This window comes from Excalfactoria chinensis, chromosome 7, assembly GCF_039878825.1.
Source record: "Excalfactoria chinensis isolate bCotChi1 chromosome 7, bCotChi1.hap2, whole genome shotgun sequence".
NCBI lineage: Eukaryota > Metazoa > Chordata > Aves > Galliformes > Phasianidae > Excalfactoria > Excalfactoria chinensis.
This window is the reverse complement of record NC_092831.1, coordinates 3,499,662-3,517,211: the sequence shown is the minus strand read 5'-3', so window position 1 is coordinate 3,517,211 and position 17,550 is coordinate 3,499,662. Positions and strand designations below refer to the sequence as shown.

At 38.5% G+C, this 17,550-nt stretch overlaps 1 protein-coding gene across 1 annotated transcript in view; it reads left to right on the top strand.

The window, feature by feature from the left end:
* ARHGAP15 (Rho GTPase activating protein 15) overlaps positions 1–17,550 on the top strand; it is a 310,043-nt gene that overhangs the window by 241,488 nt on the left and 51,005 nt on the right. The window contains exon 12 of the mRNA XM_072342035.1: positions 9,510–9,644. Coding sequence (XP_072198136.1) covers positions 9,510–9,644 — 135 coding nt within the window. The remainder of the gene's footprint in view (positions 1–9,509; positions 9,645–17,550) is intronic.

The window sequence follows — 17,550 nt, the reverse complement described above, 5'->3', positions numbered from 1 at the left end:
CTGAGGGATGTGGTCAGTGGGTATGGTGGGATAGGTTGGGCTTGGGGATCCTAGGGGTCTTTTCTAACCTTGATGGTTCTGTGACTGTATGATGGAAAGGGGAGATAGATGTATGTTCTGAAGTCCTTACTGACTTGGAACTTCAGACTTCTGCTTTAAAAGACCTCAGTGACTGCAAGGTAGAGTTATGGGAACCAAATGCTCAACTGCCTCTGTGCGCGTAGCTCCTTAGTTCCATCTGTCCTGCAAACCGATGTGTTTCATGAACAGTTTTGCTCGTAAACTTAGATTTTTCAATGATTTTAAAGCATAATATGCTTCTGATGAAGACTTCTTGCATTGCTATGAAAATGTGGGGCTCAGCAAGCAGAAGCTGCAATGCACAGCATGCCCTAGCCTGGAGCATGACAGCTTTCAGCATCAGATACTTGCTGGTACAGAGAGGATGTAGCTGTGGAGACACTGATGGATTTCCCCCTCAAAATTGTACTTCCTGAGAATCTTCCCCATTCAGGGTGATTCTCAAAATGCACCAAAATACGTGAAAATTTGTGCCATTATTAGCACTATTATTATCAAAGGACATTTCGTTAACATTTGAAAGCCCTTCAGTGCACTTGAAGATATATTTGTTTTACCAACTTACATAATCCCCTCCTGTTTAAAGTTTTGTTTTAAACACATGCAATTATCATCTCATATGCCCTGATTCAGTAAGCACTTAGAAGCATTCCTATCTTTAACAGCATAGCTAGTCCTGCTAATATCCAGGGAATGGAATTAGAGCTTCAGATATTAGCAGAAAGTAATGCAAATGTGAATTAAGAAACGTGGTTTTGAAGTAAGTTGACTGAGGATTTTTTATTTCTCTGGCTGCAAAAGTTTGACACACACACACACACAAAATAAAATCAAAGTATTACTGATATTAGTAATTATTAAGAAACTATATGAAGTTGAATATTTTAGGCTGGTAGCGAGAAGGAATTAGGCACTGAAATAACTTTCCAGTTAGCAGAGGGAAATAAAATCCAAATAGCTCTTAGAGCCATCAACACCAGAGGCAGCAATGTGGCTGTCTGCAGAATGGAGCTCCCAAAGTCGGTAGCCCAGGAAGCCTGTGTGATATTGTGCATCTCTCTGCATGCATTTCATGATCCCCATCATAGCATGGTGGTGGTTCGGTTTTTCCTTCCAGTCTCAAGCTTTCTTTAGTACTGAAAATCTTCATCATTTACTCATTACATAAATTTATTATGGGTTATAATATCTAATGCTATATATGGGCAGCTGGAATAAGAATAGAATTGTTGCTTAGCATGGAATTCATTTACTGAAAAAGTGAAGTTGTTTGTACTGTAGAATTTGGATATTTGCAAGCTAATAAGGCTTTCACACCAAGAGTTGTGCCTTTGCCTTTTCCATACAGATAAAGCTAAACCTAGCTGCCCAAAGCTCTTACTACCTTACCTCTGTGCAGGAGTCCACATGAAATGGCAATGATATTCTCTCCCCTGTATGGTGTCACACATCGCATATTTGAAGGCAAATTGTCACTTTCAGGCAACACTTTCAGCCAAAATTCCATGAATTAAAGTAAGGAATATGAAGCAAAAGTTTTTCTTATGACCCAAATGCAAGCCTGCTTCCCTGCCTTGTGTTTCTCAAGACAAGTCACTTTACTGCTAATAGAGAAAACAAGCGATGTTTAAAAGGCAAGGTGCAAGTACTGAAGTGCCAGCTTGAAAGTATTTAACAAAACTGTCCTTTCTTTTTAAGCAAGTTGAATAAAGTGTCTAAATGACCTCTTCCTAACCAAAAGAGAATATAGAGAAGAAATTAAGCTTTATTGGTAAATTAAAGCCCAAATCCCATGGTTGATGAGAGATACGGTCTGTTTGAAATAGTTACAGTTTCAGACTTTCTCTTCTACAATCAGCGGGTGGAGACCAACATAATCCAATTAATTGTAATTCCCTTTTGTGGCACTGGTACAGTGGTGAATGATATAGTAAGTCCATTGAAGTCTTATCTCTGGTCAGATAATCCAAATGGATTCGTATTATGAAACAGTCCTCTATAAAGTTCGGATGAACATCAGTGTTCTGACTTTATTGAACCAAAAGATAAGTTCTGTACGAAATAAAGTGTTTTGTCCTTGACATTTACAGATCTCCTATGTACCTGATTGCGTGTAAGAATACTTCTTTCAGGTGGCTTATTTCAAAGAGCACTTTCATTAGAAATATATCCAGAATTTGTTTTCTGGACGTCCTATGTTTTCTGGACGTCCTATGAACTGTTGCAAATACAGAAATACAGTTGTTTACATGTACGAGTGGTCTTCATTCTTGCAAGCAATCCCATTATAATTCGTGTGATTCTTAATGTAAGAAATAGATGAACAATATCTCGAGAATCAAGTTTGGCTTTCTCTTTTTCCCATAAAGCAGTAAACCAATAATTCATTGATAATCTTTATAACTGCATGTAAGTACATATGTGTGCATGTTCCTTTTTAGTACTGTAAGAGAACTGAGGGAATTGCTTAATTTTTGCTCGGGCTTTGATCTCTTTACATTTGGAAGTCATTTACAGAAAGGAAGTCATATTGATCTTTATTGTTTTGTTAATTTTTTTTTTTCCCCTTGATTGCTGAAACTCACTGAAATAAGGCACCACCTTATTGTTATTAGGGTCAGTCCCAGTAATGGATTTGGCCATACGCAATAAGGAAGGGTTGGGTGGTATGCCTGCTTTTGGAACGGTTTTCATGCAGACCCTTTCAGTTTAGCAGTCACTGGAGACAGGGCTGATTTAGCGGATCAGCAGTCTGATCCAGTGCCACACTATTCGTATTTCTCGTTTCCTTTAAAGTTGTCTGCAGTAAGCCAGAGTTACGGCAGAAGTGTTTTCACTTGTAGCATGTTGAAATCTCCTATTTGCTAAAAGATATTGAGATACCATTTGTGGGAGACAGCACTCTAGACCGTATATTAAGGTCAGAACTTTTCAGTGTCTCAGAAATACTTTTTTTTTTTTCCCTCTTTTTTTTTCCCCTTAAGTTGTTTGGTTGAAATTTAATGCAAAGAATTTTTTACCCTTTGGGGTACGTTACATATAAAATAATTTATGACCCATGAATCACAAGAAGGCAGTGAATTAGGTTTCAGATAAGTCTGCCAAATATTACAAAACATTGTGTACAGATTTTTGGACTATGAAAAGGCTTTTGACAAGAATGGAAATAGAGGCAGTGTTAGAAACCAAGACTGGGAGGAACAGAAGAGCTGTATGTCAGAATCCTAAAGCGCTCTGACTTAGTAGTACAATTAAAAAGATAGGAATATGACCATATTTTTGAAGTATGAAAATGGGACAGAGAGTCATTGTCCAGTCCCTCTCTATATTAGATCCTGAGAGCATTCAATCTATTTCAAATGAGGATTTGTGAATGCAGATGCATACAATTCTGATAAAAGACCTGAGTGTCTATGGAAAAAGAAAAGCAACACTAAGAGCAGAAGTCTAAGGTTAGATTGCAGAAAAGCTTACTGGAGAACAGTTACACAATAAAAAATGTTAATAGCAGAACTGGGGTTGAAATAGAGATATTTACTTTGACTAATATATGTATATGCATACATATATTGAAGCAGTGGAAAGCAGAGCTCAGAATAGACTTTTGCCTTTCAATAGTAAAACGTATCATGAAATGTAAGTTCCTTATCTAACAAAATATTTGATAGTTCTGTTGAAATAGCAATGTTAACATTCACTTTCCAAATGGAATAAAGTCCATTAGTTGATGAAGAAGAATGAGAAAGACAGTAGTCTGATTTGGTATAATAGAGAGAAGAACAGAAAGAAAAACAAAATTAAGTGCACTTTGCCTACTAGGACATAAATGAAGTTACCATACAATAAAAAAGCTCTCTCCCTCACCCCAGAGAAAGAATGATTTGGGCCCTGATTGCTCAGGGTGCATATGGTTAACCAGCCACATCTGAGCCACTCGTGAAGGATGCTGGATTACAGACAGGTGGTCTATTTGTTCTTAGGGAGCTTTCAGCTGCATTCTGAGAGGAAACATTCTGTATTTAAAATCAATCTTTTTCCCATACAGAATAGTTGATTCGGTTGAACTTGATGAATTTTAAAAGTACTTGCAATTAAAATCTTATTACAGGAATTACTGCTTCAAATCACAGTGATTGAAAATCCTAAGTTACAACTAATAATGTTGTCATCTACCCGTTAGCAGGTATTGGCAATGAACTATGTGCAAGAGCATGATGCCGATATCTGCTTCTGGCCATCAAATGGATTCTTCTCCTTGCAGTACCACTCTGGTCTTATGCCTGCAGTTGCAAACAGTGCAAAAGCTTCCCAGACGCAACAAGTCGCCCTCTGACCATGTTTCTAAACACTGGAATTGCTCGGCATGCCTTTGTGGTGTACCATTGCTGAACTGAGTATTTTTCACAGAAACAATGAGATAGTTCATCCCTCTCTTACAGTTTGGACTTCTTTGGAATTATGAAAGGATGAATATGAGCCAGTGTGCCCAAGTACAGAAATCTTTTATTTTTCTGGCACAGGCTGGGATTTAAGTTAGCAGTACTTAGTTGTTCCAGCACACCCCCAGGGCAGTGAACTGTCACTGTAGAGAGCTGGTGTAAACAGCACTCGGGGTGCACACAGAGATGTTCTGCTTTCTAGCTGAAGCTGCTCAGTAATCTGTGCCTTGGCACCATGCAAATGGGCACTCTAAGCATAGTAAACAAATGCTTAGGCATTGTAACCTCATGGTGTACGTTTTCTGCTAAAAGGGCATTCCATGTTCTTCCACCACAGAAAGAGGAGGATGGGAAAGTTTTGTTTTGCTGGCTATATCCTTGATAATTTGGTATCTTTGGATGGATGCACCAGAACTACTCAGAAGTGCATAGTATATACTAACTAATTCACTTCTCTGTCAGTTTCCTTTATTTCTTAAGACACTCTTGGAAACAAATCACTATACCCTGATTGATGGCAGGACAGTGACCTCCCAAACCTAGCAAGGAAGGGAGGAAGAGCTGCTTAGCTGTGAGAAAGCTCCCAGAATCCAGGCTGAATGAGGAAAGTGTTGTTCTGCATGAACTGAGGCTTCTGCTGTACTATTTAGTCAAAGTTCAAGGGAGTGTATGTACTTTGGAGTATGCATGTAAAATGCAGTGTCAAGCCAGGATTTACTGGAGGGGGAAGTGAGGCATCATGTGCTGCACCGCCAAGGGGTGAGTTCCTTGTCATATGATGGGTAGGAGCCTTCACCACCCCTCAGCTGCCTATCTGCTGTGTCTCCAGACATCTCTGTGCTCTGCTGCTGCCCTGAATGGGGTGCCCATCACTTTGAAAGGAGCTGTTTGCTCCTCTGTGATGCATGTTTTGAGGTGCCGTCATTGCAGAAGGCTGCTATGTCTCTGAACTTAGTGACCAGAGAAGTTCTGGCTTATAAAATGCAGGTAGAGCTGCAAACTCAAATACCTTTCAGTGCATGAATGTATGTTCTTTTTATGGTACGGAAGACTGTGAGTAAGCAGCAAATTAATGAAAAATATGCCCATTAAAACAGAGAAAAAGGAAAAAAAAAATGGTATTCAAATCTCAAGAGGAAGAGGAATGACTCTGGACAGTTTATCTTTCCCTGGTGTGGTGAAAAAGGACTTATCCTCCCTCAGCCACAGGACTCTGGTTCTGAGCTCCCACCAGTAATCCGCCTGTCGGGATGAATGAGCCCAGCCAGTTTCCCAAGCTTTCAGCCAACTGGGAATGCATTGTGCACACCCAGAGCTCTTTTGCAAAGGCTTTGAAGTGAGAGGAACTTTGTGAATTACTGAACAGTGCTGTGCAGGGCTTTCTCTTGGGGAGATCTCAGCCAGAATATACACCACCCCTGGGATGGAGACTCCAGTGCTCTGAGCCTTCATCCACTGGGGCTGGTCCCTAGATGCCAACATAGGGGAACACAGAGGTGGTGGATGCTGAGTCTGGGTGCCCACCAAGCTGGGCACTGCAATTCCAGCACTTGCGGGTTACTTTCCATGTGGTTTGGTGTGAGAGCAGGAAAATACAGAACTCCTGTATGTGGTACTCTGGGATTTAGTGGCGGTGTGAGCAAAAGGCAGTATATGCCTGGGAAATACTTGTATCAATTATATTCAAGGAAAAATGAATAAATAAGTAAAATTCAGTGGTGTACTCAGGTGATTGCATTTTGCTCCTGGATACAAGTCTCCATAAAGGGCAGGACATATGGTAAAAGGAGCCACATCCATTTTCTGACCTTTCTGTACTTCCTGGCTTGTTTTTTGCATTTTGTTTTGCTTTCAGTCAATTTTTCCATGAATTATCTTCTTCCTTTTTGCATGAGGACAACTTTATGGTGGCATGCATAACCCGGAGGTGAAATCTTTCTTGGTTCTACTGCAGATATTACAGTTGCCATTCAAAACATGGACTGCTGAAAAGACTGATTTACTAAAAATAATAGCATTCTAAAATCCACTTTCTCTTCACAAACATCTATCTATGTGGTGTTTTTTTTTTAAGTAATAACCTTGACAGGTGCCCACACTATTTTTTTTTTCCCTTAGTGTGGTCTTTACATTTTCATCCAAAGTATTAGCATAAATTTTACGGGATTTTCTGGGCATATTTGTGTCTGTATCTAAGATATATGATATCAACTGGCAGTGATGGTTGAACTAATCAAATACTACTGACAAGTTAAAGCAAATTTTTAGGACTGTGAGATTTTGAGCGTCTTCCCAGATACAGTATCTCCTGACTGAGAGCAGTCCTTGACTGTCAAGTTTAAATACCAGATTTGAGACTTAATCTTTGTGTAAGCAAAACACCCCAATAAGAAATATGTCTGAGGAAAGCCAAGAAGTCAGGTCCTGCCCTTAAACGTAGCCTGAAATGTGTGTGTATGTGTGTGTGCTTACGGCCCTATTGCCACGGTATGTGAGCGATCCCAACCAGTGGGAACCAAGCGAGTCTTAGACTGAATGGACTTCTATTTTCTTTCTCTCTCTCTTTTTTTCTTTCTTTCTTTTTTTTTGACTTGGCATTTGTTCCTCCTAGCAAACATTTTTAAAAACTCTTCTTATTGCTAGAGGGAAAATTGACACCCTTTGCTTTCACGATGATACATTCCTAACACGTTTCCTTGAAGAGCTGGAAATGGTGCAAAAATCTGGTAAGATAAGTCTCTGCAAAGCCTTAGAAGTCAAGCATTCCACTTTAGACATTTAAGACAAATGCATGGCAAAAACAAGTGCTTTTTTTTTTAAGGTTTCTACTTAAAGTTCTGTGCCAAAGCTACAGTACTTATACATTTTCTAAATGTGTTTTAAGCAATAAGTTGTACAACATTTTTAGAACATGTGTTAAGCTATTTCTCTAAGAATGAAGCTCTTAACAAAACATAAGCACTCTGCATGAGATCTTAGCAGCAAAGTGCTTAAAAGATAAAGTAAGAATTGGTACCATGGGAAGAACACCAGCTGTAGAGCACACAGGTCCATTATGAGAAGTATGGTAGTGGGTAGGGAGAAAATGATTTAATCAGGAGTAAAACCAATTTTATTATAAGGGCACGCAGGGGGTGTGGCACCATAGTGAGAGGGACATTTCAAAATATCTGACAGATTTCAACAATGTGAAAACCCACCCTGTTCTTTAAAGTGACAGTAAACCCCATCAGGTCTCTCTTTTTGATGCTATTGTTAACAGTTGACTGTTTAAAGCTGGCCTGCTAAGTTGCTGTCGATCTAGTTCAATAGTGTGTGGCAAAATAAAAGGCTAATTGTTGAAATACGATCAATCAAATATGATCTCAGAGTCTAAAGAAGATCCCCTCTGATAACTCACTTGAGATCAAATCATTACTTTTATGATGGAGGTAATGCAACGGAGAGAAAAAAAGGCCCTGAAACCAAGACAACTAAATAAAGTGCACAAGTGTGCCTTTGTTCCTCTTTTATCTCGCGTTACTCCAAATGAAGGAATTGAGTCCATTCCTTTATTTGCAAACATTTCCCAAATGTAGAAATTTAAAGAGCATTAAATAATGTTTGTTACACAAAAGTTGAAAGATGACTCCATTCTGAATGAGATTTTTCTGTCCAAAAGCAAGCTCTATAGTGAGAAAAGCTATTGCACCGAAGTACCAGGGAGCTGGAGTTGTGGGTGTCCATGTGTCTCCAATAATTGTACCATTTTGTTTAACAACAGTTCACTAAAGAGGCTGCTCTCGAAGCCAACTGAATTGCTAAACATGAAAATTCAGTGACATTCAGTAAAACATTTCAGGATTCTGTTGCTTCAAATTAAATTTGTGCAGTAGTTCTCATGGTTGGCCCTTGATTTGCATTCAGAAAGAAATTTGCTAAAAATGAGAATCACAGCACATGTATAAAAAGCAAACTCCGTTTTTGGAGTAGAAGGACTGGAAGAAAGTGTGTGTCATTTGAATTTGATCTAATAAGGATTTACACTTTCTTTGAGCTTTATGTGGATTCTGATCTCATTGTTTATTCTGTTCTAATAGTATCACACCACTAGAAGAAAAAAAAAAGAGAAAAATAGAATAATCATCCAATCTTGTTTTATTTTTTATTTTTTATTAGAAACTATTTTAGCATTTAGGTTCTTTTATATTTAAATTCCTTAGCTCAGCCAAGCTTCAAAAGAAAACATTGTTTTGTTTGTTTGTAAAACAGTTTTGTAAGCACTTGTGGTTTGTCTTTAGTGTGTTATCATTTCTGACAGCTTTGCATAGCCTAGGTAGGCCAACAGGGGTCTGTCTAATATTGTTGCTGGGCAAATCTTCCTCCCAGAGATGAAAACCAAACAAAATATTTTTGAAGCAGTAAGAAGGAATTAATATCCTTTCTCTCACAGTACTCTATTCCTTGCTGACATTACATTCAGGCAAAAAAAAAGGAGAAAAGCGTTCCCCATTATTCCCTTGTACATAGCAAGGCTAACACATGTAAAGCAATAACTCATTTTCTATTGCCATGTTTAGCATATGTCTCCTGTTGGCTCAGCAAGGCCTTTAGGCCGGTCCCTTGAGCCGGCCATCATTGGCAACTCTTAGCCCCTCGGCCTCAAAACCAAATAGCTTTGAATCATGTTGAGCGGTGATGCTAATTTTCATACCGATGCATTATGGGAATAAATGTATCTGACATACTGTGTCAATGGTACTGTCTCTTTGTGTCTCTTGTTTTTTTGTTAGCTGCATTCCTACAGATGGTATTCCATTGAAAATGTTCTCTTCCTACAGAAAAAAAAAAGGGGGGGGGGAGGGAAAAAACATGCACAGCACCAAACCTCTAGGTGCAGAAGGCTGTTAACGGTTGCTGATGATAGTAGGCAAACATTAACATAATAATTAGTGTCTTGTAATTGTTTCATTAAAACCAGTTGTTCCATTTCTCCTCGTGTTTTCCCAGAAGAGAAGCTGAATTTGGACGACAGCCAGTGGGAGGACATCCACGTTGTCACCGGAGCACTCAAGATGTTTTTCAGAGAGCTGCCTGAGCCGCTGTTCCCATACTGCTTCTTTGAACAGTTTGTGGAGGCGATAAGTAAGTACATCAGATACAGTAGAAGCTAGCAAAATAGCCTGTGATATAAAAATAATAATGAACTTAAGAATTGAAGTACAGAGGCATCACAGATCTGGCTTACCTTCCATGATCCATGATCCTGTCTTTTTATTGTTTTTGCTTGTCTTTTGCCTCCTACAGCACGTAGTCGTTTAGCTAGAGAACAAATAATAATTATATATATATAATATATATATATAATATAAATTTCATAAATGCAGTTTAACTTCAGTGCCTAAAATGGTTTAGGAAAGGAATTAAAATGTGTACGTATTCAAAATATGTGAGGTTGATAATCCATGTATTCCCAAACACAAGAGAGAGAGACTAATAATTGTGAATCATGTTAGAAGGGGCTGTCTTTATGTTAATCAGAGTGAAATGCGTGTGTTTTCTTTCACAAGGTTGCAGACTCTTGCCTCACAGTGAACACAAAAAGAATGCAGAAATGTTTGTGTTCTCATTTTCCTATCTACATTAGTGGGTTGTTTGTTTTTTTCCCCTTAAATATAAGGCAGCAGGCAGCAAAAGTATTGTCAAAGTTGAAGGCATTTATTTTATTACATGTCGTTGGTTCGTGTGCTGCAGACCCTCTCTGTATTTAATACATGCAGGTGTGTTTTTAAAACTGTAGCAGCTTGGAAAAACTTACCCCCAAAAAAGAGTTATCTGGAGCAGTATTCCTATTGATAACTGGGGACTGGAGGAGACAGCTTAAGGGGGGAAAGCCCACTAGGAGCTTAATTAAAGGTCCAGTGGAGAAAAATCCTCAGGAAAAAAAAACAACAACAGCAACAATAATGTACTTAGAGATCTCTTTTCTGAATGATGGGCATGCATATTTGTCATTACTGTTAATGAGAGCTGTGTGCACACATGCGCAGCTGTCAGAGAATATGAAGTCCTTAATGTACGGCTCACTTTGATTTTATATTCATAAGAGTCTTTAGTTCAACTAAAGCTTTTCAAGACCCAGTATCAGATATAATGAGGTTAAATGTATCTCACAAGATCCTTCCCTTCTCGGTTATAGAAAGAAGCAGTTAAATATGTAAGGTAAGGAAATATATCACCTGGAAGTTTACTCTAGAGAGCTCACTTTCTTCAAAGCACACAGAATGTAGATGGAGAAGAAACTCACTTCACTTTGTGTTCCCACTGCATAGAATCTGGAGTGCTAAGAGAAGGGCAAAATAAGAAATAATTGCTTACTGCTCAGCTTCAGTTTCTGTGGTGCATTAGGACAGGATGCTCTTTTGAAGCATCATCGTGGAGCATAGCCTTCAGGTGGTTCTGCATCCACTGCAGAAAGAAGAAGCAGTGCCCCTAGTGGATGTGGTACATGAGGTAGATGAACAAAGTCTCTTAAGCACATTGTTCTGCATTTATGTGTACACTACCTTATTACTTTCTGTTCCAGATGGTCCACCATCACACTGGTTTCCTGCAGCTAAACTGTTTTCCTGCCCTCTTCTCATTCATTCTCATTGTCCTTTAGTGTTCACTTTGGCTCAGCCAACACTGTTGTATCCTGAAGACCATCATCATGACACCATGATCATACTATCTTCTGTTCTCACTCTCATGCTAGCATTCAAGTCCAGATGATAGGAAGTCTTTTGGAGGCTCAGTGGGACGATTTTAATAGTAAAAATAACAGGTAACCAATAATGGACTTGTGAAATGGACTTTGAAAGCATGTTGGGATGAGACTCTTCCCTAAAGCATCAATATTCATGAGTGAGAAATTAACGTCCCTTTCTGCTTTTTGAGCTATTATTAATTCTTATTATGATTTTGAGAGCCATTATACACGTTGATAGACTAATGAACAGTCATTTATAGAGGGATTTTAAAACAGTTTGTTCCTAGCATGAAAATACTACCACTCTAAGACATTCTTTGCACTATTTCAAATCCCTAATTCTTGTTGCTTTCTTTACGGCACATTAGGGTGATTTCTACCTAATCCAAGTGTCCAATGTAATCTACAATTTCCAATCAATCTTCTCTTTATTTGGCCTTTACTGCCAACGTATCTACAAATCCGTATTCTTACCATCTCCACTTAAAAACATCTATAAACAACAATTAGGTGTTTCCAGTGGTTTTTGAGCTCTTCTACACGTTAATAGTCCCCAGGCAAAATAAAAAATCTCTTGTATTCAATATCATTTCCATAGGAGTTGATACTTTGGCTAGTTTGTGCTAATTGCTCTGCCTTAGCTGCTAGAAAATTAGTCTGTGCTGAACTGCTGGAAAATTTGCCTTCTGCTTCAGGATGTTGTAAAAAAGAGGCTGTAGTGTCTTTTTTTGTCCGTTCTTCCAAAACTGGTGTTATTAGCACCCAGTGCATGGGCATGCAGTACAGCTAGAAAGAGCACTTACTATCAGAGATAAACCAACATGAAGACTGCAAGAAGGGCAATTAGGGCACATTCCCACAAAAACATGATGATGTCATTGGTAAGGTGAAGTTGTGCAAAAAACAGCATGTGGTTGGTGACAAGTTATCACTACCATTTCTTGGTGGCTTATCCATTTTGCTTGAAGTTGCTGGAGGGACAAGTACCCAAGAGGTGCCTTAGGCTCTTTATGCTGAAGCTGTTCTTAAGATTACGTGAAAAATTCCATAGCCAACTTAGTATTATTTTTCCTGGTTGAGGCCATTTTAATTTCTGTTCATAGGAACAAAATATTACAGTCCTGTGTATTAGGCCAAGTGCTTGCTCTCTGCCTTCAGTGTCCCTTACAAGAAAGTTTAGATACGGCCATATTAGAACAATTCAGATATGGCCATAAGGAGAAAATTCAGGACACTGTAGAAGCTCTGAATTTGGTTGTACAGGCTGAAGCCACTTAATTACTGTCCATGTAGCTTGTATCAGAGAATTTATAAATGACAAATGGAGAGCCGTAAGACCTCTGACCTAATACCAATTTTGTTGCTTAGGATTTGGAAAGCAAGTTTTTTTTCAAGGACTCTGTCTGATGTATTACTGGCAAGTCATTTTGTGGTATTTTGGATGAAATATGCACTTCTAAAGTGTGCCCAAATGCTGCTATGAAGTCAGGTTCAGCCACACTTAAATTACTTAGCACCGCAAATAGTTCTATTGATTTTCTGCAAGATCAACAGACGTGGTTCAACAGATTGTCTGCAAGTAAAATTGTACTTCATGTGAGTAAGGTGGTAGAAGTGCCAATAACTGAAACATTTACTCACCTTATTTGCAGAATTCAATCTGTATGTCCATGGAAACTTCTTACAGCATTTGCTTCATACATTGAAACTAAAAAAAGTACCCCCAAAAGCTGTTAAAAACATTAGCAGGTAAATGTGTTAATTGCTTACAAATATTTAGTTTAATTGAAGAAATTTTATAGAAAAGTCTCAGGCAGAGTTCTTGGAAGAAAAATAAGTTCTGTCTACTGTGATTTCCTCTCCAGTTATGACTGATATCCATAGCATGAAATAAATGGGTAAATTCAGCATGGGAAATATTCAAATGCTGACTAGCCATTCCAGATCTCCTCAGCTGGGGAAAGCTGTATAGATGGGGCATCTGCATAGATAGTGCCTTGTCCAAATGCAGTTCCAAAACAAAAATAATAATAATTAAAAAACAAACAAACAAAAACACACCCTGATATCCCACAAAGTAAAATTCCACCAAGTTCCCAAAGTTGCATTGTCTGTCTCTGGTTTGGAAGGGCTGGCTTCAAATTTTGTCTGCCACACTTTACTGTTTACTATGTTGGAAAGTTTAATGTTTACTATGTTAGAAAGATTTTATCCTTAAGGTCCAGTGATTATGCCATCATTTTGATTCCTTATCTGTAATATGAATGTAGTAGGTGTCACCTAAGTACCATAGATAAATAGATGATTTGTCTTTGAAAGAGCATGTGCACACAAACTAAATGTTTGTATGTGCTCTAAATAGAAATATTTTGCCTAAGTGATGATTCTTCCATGGGGAGTTTTCTCAAGGAAGGTATCTGTTGTTGCTGTGCCCTTCCTACCCGGGGCAGATGAACATAAAAGCGAGAACAGTACAAATGAAGGATTGCTAAATGTGACTTTCAGGCTTCCAAGTGGAACCCACAACTTAAAAGGAGGTACCTGGGTTCTCAATATGAGGAACAGAAAGCATGGTATCCACGTGAGCCACCAGGTCACTGGGGAAAAGTGCACCAGATATACTTAGCAAACATGGCATAGAGCCTGCTGAAACCCACAGGACCAGCCCTACCCAGAAACTTCAGCAGAGAAATCCTCCCTCTCTGAAGCTCAAGATTTTTGGTCCTAGGAGAAAATAAAACATTTTTATATAGGGGGAGGAATAGAGGCCTGGTCACCTATAGGTCTCACAAGGTCACAGCTTCAGCACCTTGGGGGTTAGATGGCAGATGAAGAAGGTTTTCAGAATCACAATGGTAAAGTGCATAGAAACTACCAGATGCCCACATTAGATACTCATATCGTTTTTATTTTTTCAAGCTCTGTGGGGTTTTTTTTTGGTTTGGTTTTTGTTTTGTTCTGTTATTTTTTGTTTCTCTGATGGACCATTAACACTTTTTTAAACTGATTTCACACATATCCTTTCGATATATCAATTAAAGTCTCTTGGTGAATGCTAAACAGAATTCACAATGTCATTCCTATCAATCCTATAATGTTTTGTGTTACCCTATTATATAGAGACTGAGTAAGATGATTGTTTAGTATCTGACGTATTATAGAGTTTTAGAACTCTTTGGTTTACTGAAAGAAGGTAGATAGAATATTTTTTGCTGTTTTGCTGGTATTAGTTACTGGTCTTCACCAGTCTCGTCCATCAAAGTCAATGAAGTCATGGTCTCAGTAAACAGGGTGGTAACATAGCAAAGGAATAAACTCTTATTTCATTACTGCAGAAGACTGTTTTTAACCCACAAAAGCTGTCTACACTATTAGGAGAAATCAGACATTTTCATGTCTTCTTTCACCCTTTTCTTTATCTCCTTGGAGGATTGCATCAGGAAAAAGGTTTACTCTCAGCCCAGGCTCCAATCTTGCTTCAGAAGGTTCTCCCCTCAAACCTGCTGCATGCATAGCCTGAGGCAACGTGCTGCAGCAGCTCATGTCTATGTAGGCAACAAACACATTTTGGTCTTCAGCGGGCCAAAACAGTTTGCACTGAATAATGCAGCTGTCGTGTGGAGTTCGCCTGGAAGTAGTCCTCATCAAAATTGGGCATAAAGATGTATCAGGAGGCAATCAACAAGTCTAGTCATCAATACATAATCATGATCAAAGAACAGAGCTGCATTGGTTGAAAACACAGCATAGCCAGGACCTGCTCTGAACCACTATGCAGTGTTATGAAAATAGTAGCTTGGAAAAGGAAAGGAAGTAAATACATTCATTTATTCTGACAGTCATAACATCCTTATATCATCTTGGTGAAAAGTTACAAAAGATGTCTAAAGAAATTTTCAAAAGACATCTATAGAAGCCTCACTCAAGGCTTACAAAGAACAAGGCTCAAGGCCAACTCGTCTTGGAAAGACAAGTCAGCATATTGCACTGTAATAAATCCATGACAGTCTCTTAACATCATCACGTAATAGGTTCCTGAGAAACAAAATCTTATCAGTCCCTGGCATTATGCAAATTTCTGTCATAATCTCAATCTGTGGGCTTCGAGTCCTAATCAAACTGCCTTCAGCTTCGCAGTTGGCGAGCCTCCTATTGAAATTGTTTTCCTATCCTTCTTTTACTTGTCCAAGGAAGTTTTGGGGCTTGGCATGGCATCAGGAAGCCTCAATTTCATGTGAACACAGTGATTTGTAAACAAACCCAAGGTCACCACAATATATCTCACATAATAAGTCATGTTAATACGTCTCGGGTTGAATCTAAATATCAGAAGACAATAAAAGTCCAGAAACTAAATGCAAACAGAACAAAAATCACATAGTAAAAAGAACTATCCAGGAGATGAGACACAGTCCAGATTTCTTTAAAAAAGGAGAGATTTTGTGGATGATGCATTCTCAGGGAAATACGTTTCATTCATGGAAATATATAAATATCTCCATGTAGAGACATGTAGAACCTGGCTACCAATATCTTTCAGCTGTACTGTCACACCTATTACAGCTAGCACAGGTACTCCAGCATGGGCTTCACTCATAATTGAGGCATGAAGAAAGCACACCTGCAATAAAGATGTAAATACAGGCTGACGTAATTGTAACAGCAGCAGACTGGTAACGAGAGAGGTTTGTTCCAGGCTTTTTGTTCCCAAGAGGTGTCAAGGAACAATATGCCCCAGTAACCTCCTGGCTCTCTATTGGTGACCTTCCATTCACAGTTGCAAACTGTTTCTACCGAGCAGCACTTTTAAATAGATCTTTCCAGCTCAGAAAACTACTGTTATAGAAGAAAGAATTAGAGGGCACGCCTATGAATAGATTTGTCTTTTGAGGAGAAAAGTTGCCCAAAAACAGGGTAGGAAATAAGGGAGTTGAATGTTATTTTATTTTTTTATTCCCATGTAGATAGTTTGAAAGATAATCTATGTAGGATTATTTAGCTCCTCTGCATGACTTTGTTCTGTGGAAAAGGCCAATATAACTCCTATCTATAGGTAACTGACCCTACGCTGACTATGCTGTCTGTTTGCTTTGTTTTTTCTTTAAACATAAGAATCTACGTATAGAAGGTATATACTGTAATATTCACTCATGTTTTTCTCCTGCCATTGTGCAATTCTGATGTGCTACAAAGAGCATTTAACAACACTCCTGTATGTGCTTTACTTAAGACAGAGTTCCATTGACACCACCAAACCAATTAACTTACCATTCAAGGAAGAGTGGAGAACCCAAGTAGCCCTTTTAGAAAGGGTTGCATCAGGGATAAAAACAAATAAAGTGCCTTAAGATTAAAGGAACTGAAAAAAACAGTGTCTTAAAAATATGGCGAAGGATTTACAATTCTCATCAAAGCAAATGAACAAATTTAGAAAGAATTTGTACTCGAATATTGCTGTCATGCAAAGTTTGCACAGCAGGGACATATTCTCTGCAATTTAATCTTTTTTGTTATTATAGTTATAATTTTTTTAGCATACTGGAAATTTTATTGCAGATGCCTGGCCTGTCTCTTAACTCATGCTAATTATATTCATAATTAAATGTTAAACTAGAATTGACTAGGCCAACTGGCTTGCACAGGTGTTAGTGGTATGAATGGTTTAATGCTTACACAATAAATTATTGGATCTGAATCTGTAGTTAATCTGCTCAGTGAGAACCTTTTGCAAGAACTTTGCTGTATGCGGTAGGTCCAGCAAAGTGCTTTGAAGCCAGTATTTGCAAATAGCACTTATTAGACAGCATTATCTCCAAACTGTGGCTTGTCTTCAATAGCGCAAGTGCTAACAGGGCTGAAAGAATTTCTGGAGTTCTACCTGCAGTGTGATAGGAATGCTCAGAGTATTAATGTTTATTTGGATAGCTGGCAGAGACTTTGGGTGCTTGGTGGAAATGTCACCTGGGAAGCAGCGTACCTCACTTCAATTCACCAAAAAAACACTTGTTTGTATTTGTAAATAGTAGCCAGATTCATCATTGAGTCTTCAAGACTTCTCCATTGGCTTAACACTGGCTGCCAGTTGATGCAGTGCGGATGCAAAAACTTGCAAACAGAGAAACACATGAGTTTCAGTTTGCTCATCTTTAACTTACTTCTGGGGCATGGAAAATTGGGTATTGGTGTAATATAAATTTGATCTGTGGTTAAGAGAATCTTTGCATGTGGAAAAGAAAGGACAGTAGCAAAAAAATAAGTCAAATAGAGAGATCACATGTAGGTTTGCATAGGAGAAGCTCA